This window comes from Gopherus evgoodei, chromosome 23, assembly GCF_007399415.2.
Source record: "Gopherus evgoodei ecotype Sinaloan lineage chromosome 23, rGopEvg1_v1.p, whole genome shotgun sequence".
Taxonomy (NCBI): domain Eukaryota; kingdom Metazoa; phylum Chordata; order Testudines; family Testudinidae; genus Gopherus; species Gopherus evgoodei.
In genome coordinates, this window is record NC_044344.1 from 7,209,735 (window position 1) to 7,218,298 (window position 8,564).

The 8,564-nt window shown below is 58.6% G+C and overlaps 1 protein-coding gene across 2 annotated transcripts in view; it reads left to right on the forward strand.

The window, feature by feature from the left end:
- ITGA3 (integrin subunit alpha 3) overlaps nt 1-7,299 on the forward strand; it is a 40,732-nt gene extending 33,433 nt beyond the window's left edge. For both annotated transcript variants that reach the window (XM_030541414.1, XM_030541413.1), the window contains exons 18-26: nt 291-368; nt 883-985; nt 1,060-1,236; nt 1,623-1,736; nt 2,303-2,416; nt 3,142-3,240; nt 3,847-3,972; nt 5,695-5,849; nt 7,212-7,299. In XM_030541414.1, coding sequence (XP_030397274.1) covers nt 291-368; nt 883-985; nt 1,060-1,236; nt 1,623-1,736; nt 2,303-2,416; nt 3,142-3,240; nt 3,847-3,972; nt 5,695-5,805 — 922 coding nt within the window. In that variant the 3' untranslated portion in view covers nt 5,806-5,849; nt 7,212-7,299. The remainder of the gene's footprint in view (nt 1-290; nt 369-882; nt 986-1,059; nt 1,237-1,622; nt 1,737-2,302; nt 2,417-3,141; nt 3,241-3,846; nt 3,973-5,694; nt 5,850-7,211) is intronic.
- The last annotated feature ends 1,265 nt before the right edge of the window (nt 7,300-8,564 follow it).

An 8,564-nucleotide genomic window follows, 5' to 3' on the forward strand; every position in this document is an offset into this window, starting at 1 on the left:
GGGGCCTTTAATGAGCACCGGAAGTCAGGACCAACTTGGTAAAATAGCACCTGCAGTGCCCCCTATCTCTGTGCTTGGGTGTTGGAGTCACCCACACCATTCCCTGCACGGCCGTGCCCCCTAGCGCCGCTCTGGGGTCAGCATTGGCTCAGGGCGGAGAGCGCCCCCTACAGACCCTGAGGCTCATGGGGTCTGGCTGAAGAACCTCGTGTGTGTCTGGATCTCTGCTCCAGGGCAGGGAGCGAGGTACAAAGGGCCCCTGTAATGTTATTTCGGCCCTGTCTCGGCAGGCTGAGTTACCAGGAGGATCTGCAGCCAGTGTGGGCCGAGCTGCTCGTGGACTACACTGTCCAGGCGTCTCTCACCATGTGCGTATCTCTGGGGCTCACGCCCCCCTCGGTTCAGCTGGTTCCTGGGTCCCCGAATTCCCACCCCCGGGAGGCACCACTGTCTCCAGCGAGGCGCCACCTCGCTTCCTTTCCAGCTCCTGGACGGTGGCGCCTCCACCAGGCAGAAGCGCGAGAATTGGGGTTCCGGGCCCCACAGCTCACCCTGCTCAGGGACTGGCGCCCCATAAGGAAGCTGGGCAGGGATTGGCTGCATCCCATTGATGAAGAGACCCTGACTGCATGTGTATCCCCATACAGTGCTTCCAACTGCCCAGCCTGGGATGCTCCTGGGTCTAGGCCCTCCATGCCCAGCTTGGGCCCCCCTAGGCCCCCCCAGCCCAGCCCCGGGCCACCCAAATCCAGCCTGCCACTTCCAGCTCTGAGCCTAGCCCGTGCTCATCCCAGCAACTCTCCACTGCCCATCGTGTGCCCGTTTCTCCTGCCCGGTCTCCCTGTCTGCCCCGCTGACCCCAGCCGCTCTCCTCCCTGGCAGGACGTCCCGGCCCCTCCAGACGTCCTTCAGTGGGAAGGTGATGGGGGAGTCAGCCATGAAGAGCGAGCTGGATGTGGGGAGCCCAGTCAGGTTCGATTTCCAGGTACGGAGGCTCCCGATGGGGCGGGGCCGGGGGAGATGGCGGCGGCCAGGTCCCAACTGGGCTTTGCCTTGCAGGTGAGCACCAAGGGGGAGTCTCTGGGCTCGCTGGGCACCATCGTCCTGGGCTTCGAGTGGCCCTACGAAATCCACAACGGCAAATGGCTGCTGTACCCCACGGAGATCCTCGTGAGCGACAAGGGGAGCTGGCACTTCCGGCCACCGGGGGGCGTCATCAACCCCCTCAACCTCACCGTGAGTCAGGCCCTGCAGCCCGGTGGCCCCTGCTCCCCGCCCGCCAGCGTGCCCTCTCCCTTGCCTGTCAATCCTCTTCTCTGGCTCGCCCTGCCCTGCCCTGCCTCTCCCCACCCTGCAGCTGCACTTCGCAGCACTGCGACGCCACCCACCGCCCCCTGGGAGCAGCGCCATCCCAGAGCCCTGATTCTGCCCTGGAGACCTCTGGGGAGGGAGTCAGGCCAGTGGTTCCTGTGTTCTCTGCCCCGGAGAGGTGGGGGGCCAGGTAAGGGGTCACCAGCCCGTGCGCCCTCTGCCCTGCCCTGCACCCTCAGGTACGGGAGAGTGCTCAGCCCTCCATGAGGTGCAGACCCCGGAGGAGTGTAACCGGCTCGCTTCCTTTCCAGCTCCTGGACGGTGGCGCCTCCACCAGGCAGAAGCGCGACCTGGAGGCGGCGCTGCAGGCCGACCCCCCCGTCACCCTCGCCGCCTCCAAGAAAGCCAAGTCAGAAACGCTGCTGGTGAGCGCTGGTCTCGTGGCAGCTTCAGCCTGGCCCGGGAGGAGAGCCGGAGTCCCTGTAGCATCTCACTATTCACACACCCAGCACGAGCCGTACCCTGTCCTTCACGCACCCCAACTCCAGAGACAATGACTGTGGGATAGACCCCAACTGTGCCTGCTCAGGACCCCAAGAGCTCAGGGGGAATCTCTGCTAGCTGGTGGCGGTGTGAGGCCTATGGCACATGGTTGAGTAGTTCTGATTGTGCTCACTAAAGGGCAGTTGTCTCCCACAGCCTGTTGCATTGGGTACAGTGGTGTGGTGTCCAAGAGTGTCAGCTGATCAGGCCTGTAACTGACCGAAGTTCTGCATGTGTTGTTGAGGTGTAACCATCCAGCGTTGATGATTCATTTCAGAAACTCTCCTACCCCAACGTGTCTTCACAAGCTCCTAGCCCAGCCTTGAGAGGGTGTTGGCTGGGTGGGCTGCTCTGGCACAGAGACGCTTCCCTTTGGGAAGACCCTTTTATGTACATCCGCCTGGACCCGCCCACTAACATGCCAGCATCTTTTGTTTCCTGCCCCCAGAGCTGCTCCAAGGGGACGTCCCGCTGCATCTGGTTCCAGTGCCCCATCCGGGATGCCAGGCACACAACGAACGTCAGCGTCCGAGCACGGGTGTGGAACAGCACCTTCATCGAGGTCAGCACCAAACCGCCCGGGGTGTTCTGGGAGGGTGGATTTTATCAAGGGGGACAGGAATTGGTGATGAGATATTTAAAATTCATGACAGACGTAGTCACACTAAGCACAATTAGTCGGCGGAACTCACTGCCCCAAGATAAAATTGGATCTCACACTATCAGGATGAGACTATGGTGGCGGGCAGATTCCTCCACCTCTGCTCACTGCAGGGGTTTCTTGGTGCTGGCTTTGGTGCTAGCTGTTGTCAGAGACAGGATACTGGGATGGATGGTTGGTCCAGCACTGCCTGGGTTCCTGTGGAAGCCAGACCTCTCTAGGCTGCTGGCCGGGATCTGATGAAGGGTAGGCAGTGACCAGACATTGCATGCAATGAGTTGGGAGGTCTCAGCTGGGTTCCCAGTGTCAATGGCTACTCCTCCATCCCGTCCTCCAGCAGCCATCGTTGGTCCCCATTCCCAGCAATCTCTGCAGCGGGGCCAAGGGCAGAATAAGCCACAAGGGCCGTCTCGCCTGGGGTTGGCCCCTGGGGGAAGCTTGGCCAGGCAGTACCTGCTCCAAGGATGACACTGGGCCTGCAGGGCCGTCAGGGTTCATCCGCCCCAAGGTGTGGGGGAGGGATGGGTGCAAGGGGGTGGCTGTGTTAAAGCGGAGATACACACTCCTGACCCAGGTTACAAGCCACCCCATTTCCCCCTCCCCCTCTTGTCCCCCGGGCTGTGCAGGAGTTCAGTGACTTCGACCGTGTCAAGGTGACGGGACTGGCGACGCTGTTCCTCAAGACAAACGTTCCCACCGTCAACATGAAGAACCACACGGTGCAGGTGAGTCAGCCCGGATTGCTCCCTTCTCTGGGTGCAGGGCGTGTGTTTGCCTGCTCTTCTCTCCAGCGCCTCCGGCTGGACATGGCTGGCACCGGCGTAGCTGGGAGTTCCCCCCGCCCATGGCCAGCGCTTCTGCACCATCCTCCACAGTGCCTCCTGCTGGAGAGACTGGAACTGGAGTAGCTGGGAGCTCCCCCCCGCCCACAACCAGCGCTTCTGCGCCACCCCCCACAGTGCCTCCTCCTGGGAGAGGCTGGAACTGGAGTAGCTGGGAGTCCCCCCGCCTCCATAGCCAGGTCTCCTGCACCATCCCCGACAGCGCCTCCTGCTGGGAGAGGCTGGAACTGGAGTAGCTGGGAGTCCCCCAGCCTCCATAGCCAGGTCTCCTGCACCATCCCCGACAGCGCCTCCTGCTGGGAGAGGCTGGAACTGGAGTAGCTGGGAGTCCCCCTGCCTCCATAGCCAGGTCTCCTGCACCATCCCTGACAGCGCCTCCTGCTGGGAGAGGCTGGGACTACAATAGCTGGGAGCTCCCGCACCCCCAGCCAGGTGCACAGTTGCACAGCTGCCGTCCCATCCTGTCTGTTCATTGCGTTTGGCCCCCAGTTCTTTGTGGACATCGACTCGGAGCTTGTCGAGGAGCAGCCAGCGGAGATCGAGCTGTGGCTGGTGCTTGTGGCGGTAGGGGCAGGGCTGCTGCTGCTGGGGCTGATCATCCTGCTGCTGTGGAAGGTGAGAGGGGCTGCAGTTCCCTTTGGAGCAGAGGGTGGGGGTGAGGGAATCCTGCTCTCTGTCTAGGCTGATACGGGAGCCGCTAGGAGTGAGTGATGGAGCTGTGGGAACTGTGCTGAGGCCTGGCATGCTCAAGACACTGGTGGACCGTGAACCCGGTGACTACATCTGTAATGCATTCCAGTGCCCCCAATTGCAGCACCACGACGGCCCTTTAGAAAGTTGCTTCTCAAGAGATTCTCAGCCTAGAGAGGGTCAGACTGGGCTGGCGACCCCACAGCCTTTCATCGTGAAGGGTCCCGAAGTCCTTTGCAGACGACACACCGAGATCTCTTCGCCCGTCACTGAGATGCAGCCACCTCTGGGTTGGAGCATGGCCACTGTATAACAGCACACGGCTAGGATGCAGAAGAGCGTCAGAAGGGGATTTAGGGAGACTGACTGTAATTACCGCAGGTGGAATGGGGTTAATGCCCCACTTCTATGAGGCGTCGTGAAATGATCGATAGTTGGGAACGTTGGGTTTATACCAGGGCGTGGCTGAGTGAGAACAGCGCCCCCTATTGAATCATCAGCATCACTTCCTGCAGCAGCAGCTGAGCGCTTCCTCGGAGCTGTCCGTGCCACCCCTGCTTAGCTTGACTGGGTTCTAGAAAATGGGGATAAAATGCCATTTTGGGGGGTGAGGCTGAGGAAGTTTTGGGCTTCTGTCAACCTCTGCTGTCTCGGGGGCTTGTCCATCAGTCGTTTGGAGCAGGGATCGACACGAGCCTCCCCTGGGACCTGGTGAGCTGTGTAAATACCCCTGTGGGATTGCACGTCTGGTGTTCTGGCTTATTGTTTAAATACCGTTTTGCTCTGGAAAGTGACTTCTCCTCTCTTGGGGATCACCGCTGACTGCTTGGCAAGATAGCAGCCCTGATTCTGGGCGGCAGAGAGGAGCTGGAAACCACAGAGATCACCCCAGCTTGGGGAATCCCCCAACACTGCTGCCCTGCGCTCCTCCCAGCACTAGAATATGCTAGGTACATGCTCCAGGGATGGTAGGGGTGTGGCTGCATTGCTCTGAGTTCCAGCTGTTTTCAACTACACAGTGGTCCCTTGGGGTGTAACTTAGAGCTGCCCCCTAGGCGGCTCTACCTTATCTCACCAGCCCCAGAATCCTGACGGTTAAAATGTGATGTAAAGCCACCTTTGTTTCCACTCCCACCCCACTGGACTGCTCCAAATTCGGGGGGGGGGGGCGCCTGGGGAAGACATCTCCTAACCCTGCAAGCGCCACCTGGAGATCTGAGAGTCAAGCTGTTTTTTTCCCCTTACAGTTCCACAGTAGGGACTTAATTGATGATGCATGATCCGGAATAGAATCCGGATTACTGCTTCTGCTCCACTAGGCTAGCAGGAGCAAACGGGTATTTCCGGCATCACGGGGGAGCGGATCAGGTGAGTCAGAAGGGGCCGTCTCTCAGAGCAAGGATCAGTTGAGCTTGGTCAGTAGGAAGCCGAAAAGACCCTGCTGATTAGGAAGTACATCCATATCCCTAACCTACCTCCCCCATCCGGCCCTGCTCCGCAGGGCTCCCAAAGCCCTTTATAAATCGATACCCACAGAGATCAGCTCATCTGCCACTGAGAAGCAGCCACCTCTGGGCAGGAACATTTCCTCCCAAGGGATTTCCCGCCGCCCATTGCCCCTGACCGGTGTCACCTGCTTCCTCGTAGTGCGGCTTCTTCCGGAGGGCGAGCACCCGTGCCATGTACGAGGCCAAGGGCCAGAAAGCGGAGATGAAGATCCAGCCGTCTGAAACGGAGCGGCTGACCGATGACTACTAGCTCAGGGCTTCCCCTTTGCCCTGAGAGCCCACTCCATCCTCTTGGTAATAAGCGGGGGGCGGGGCAACATGCAAAGGGGAGGGGCCTATGGGATATTGACTTCTCACTTCCTCCCTGTCTGTCCTGCCTTCTCCTATTAACCCTTTCCCTGTCTGGGCTTCATGTCTCCATTGAGGGGCCCACTGACTTTCTGCTGAGTCTGTATGTGTGGTCTGGTCTGATACAGTCGCAGCCAGGGAGCAAATTGTCTGACTGCACTTTTGTTGGCACTCCCCTACCCCTAATCCCCCTCTGCTTTTCCCTGGCTCCGCTCCAGCTGCAGCTGGGTTCTGCACAGGGTGTGTGTGTGTGTGTGTCCGTGTCCCTGCTGTTCCACTCAGGATCTGCCCCGAGGGCCCTGCTGTATAAGCCTCGATAGTGCAAAAGAGGAGTACATGGGGAGGATACAACACCAAACCTGGGGAGGGGAGGAGGGAGAGGGTGCTGCCCATTTGTGGCACCACGTGACCATTGGACTCTTTGCACGGCTGGATTAGTGATGCCGAAAGGGCATCGCCACCCTTGTGCCTGACGTGTCGCTATTGCTCACCTGCTCGGTGGCGCGGGCTGAGCCTTGTGTATGTGACAGCTGCACCAGTGGGCAGAGTCAGAAGAAACCCTAATAAAGAGAAGGGTAGAACAATGCCCCAGGATGCTGCTGTGACACTGGGGGGTGCTGATGCAGAATGAGGGAGTCCGGATCTTCCCATGAAGGACCAAACGGCCGCTAACTGCCCAGGGGATAGAACTGCGGACAGGAAGGAGAACCAGCGATTCCACGCACACCGTCCAGCTGTGTCCGTCTGTCCAACTGTGCCGCGGTTTAACTAACACTAATGTCTGTCTCCCCTGTTCCAGCGTCACTGTTTCTCAGAGCAGCCTCTGGATTCTGTTGTGTCTCCTGCCAAGGAAAGAGTCAAAATCTGTCTGTCTCCCTTTTCTCGTTTGCTGCTGTTCTTTTTGTTGTTTCTATTTTTCGGATCTTTTTCTTTCTCTCTTTTCTTTGGTCTTTTTCTCCTTTTCATCTCTCTGATTTCATGCTCATTTTTCTTTCTGATCTCACGTGCTCTATCAGATTTCCTTCTGATGTTTCTCTGATTTCTGTCCCAGATTTCTCTTTCTAGTTCTGATTTCTCTCTCCCACTCTGATTTTTGTCCCTGATTTCTTTTCCCTCTCTGATATCTGTCCCTGATTTTTCTGATTTCTTTCTCCCTCTCTTTTGTCCCTGATTTCTCTCTCTCCTGCTCTGATTTCTCTCTCCACTGATTTCTGTCTCTGATTTCTCTTCCTCTTTCTTATTTCTCTCTTTCTCTACCCATTGAAGTTTGATGCTAACCTCCATTCCCTTCCTCTCCCCTCTGTGCAGTGCGACTTCTTCAAGCGGACCCGCTATTACCGGATCATGCCTAAGTACCACGCGGTACGGATCCGCCAGGAGGAGCGCTACCGGCCTGCTGACGGCTTCCTGCCTCGGAAGCACAAGAAACACTGGGTAACAAACTGGCAGGAGTCGGAGAAGTACTACTGACCCCTCCCTCCCCCTCCCGCAACCCCGTCTGCTCAGCATGCCCCTGTGACCACGTCGCTGCTGGGTGTAAATAGCCCAGGGACCAGCCCCCTGCCAGCGAGGGACATGTTATTTATGCTGAGTTATACTGCATAGAACGGCAACCCCAATGCTTTCTCGAGGGGCCTGGGAGCAAGCTACACATCCTGGGGAGCAGCCGTGCAGCACGAGACCCGGCAGTGGGAGCACGAGGGGCTTTTTGTTTTGCACAAATGGATTATTTCACACACAGAGACACACTCTTCTGCCTGGGCACAATTACTGTGTGTTCTGTCTGGGTCCCGGCCCTCACCCTGCCCCCAGCTCTCACTCTCTCTATCACGCTCACCTGTACTGCCAAGTGCCTCCTTACGCACAGACAGCGTGTGGTCTCGCACAACCCCTCTGCCTCTCGGCTGTGCACTTGTGCACATACGGTTGGGTCTTCCCGGATGCTCTTGGGTGCACAGAGCAATGCTTTGCCTGCCCTTTCCCCACACACCCCATGCACACACACGTGCAGAGGTGACCTCTTGTGCAGTCAAGTCCCTGCACACACTTGGAAGCTTACAGCATTTTGCTGTGGGTTGTGTCGAGACCCCGAGCCGCCCACGAGCCACATGACTTCCCCTCCATCCCTGTCCCACGCTTGCACGCAGATGACTAGTGTACGGTGCCCAGCCTCCCCCTTCAACTCTTTTTGCACACGGACGCTCCTCCTCCTGGATCCGTCTGCACGCACGGCCACTCGTGCACGAACTCACTTGCACCGATTCACACGTGTGGCGGCGGACGCAGCACACAGACGCTCGCCCGGACCCGGGCACTCTTTTTGGTGCACGTTCGTGGTCGCCGCTTCTTCCCGGCACACGCCCGCGCTCAGCCTCTGGCAGGTTGCTCCCTCTTAAGCCCTGACCCTGGCATTCTGCACCTGGACAGAAGAGAAGAGGCTCCAATACTCGGAACCCCCTGCCCCTGCCCCTGCAAAGCCAACGCCTCTCAGCCTCATCACGGCCCCCTCTGTGCGCCAAACTGAACACTGGATGTTTTGCCACTGGAGTTTCTTGTGTGAGTGCTACTGGTACCTTTCCCTGCTTGTCCCTTGGCCGTTCTTTGGGGGGGAGGGAAGCAGCTGTTCTCCAGGGGAGCCGCTTGTTACTGGGGTACAGCTCA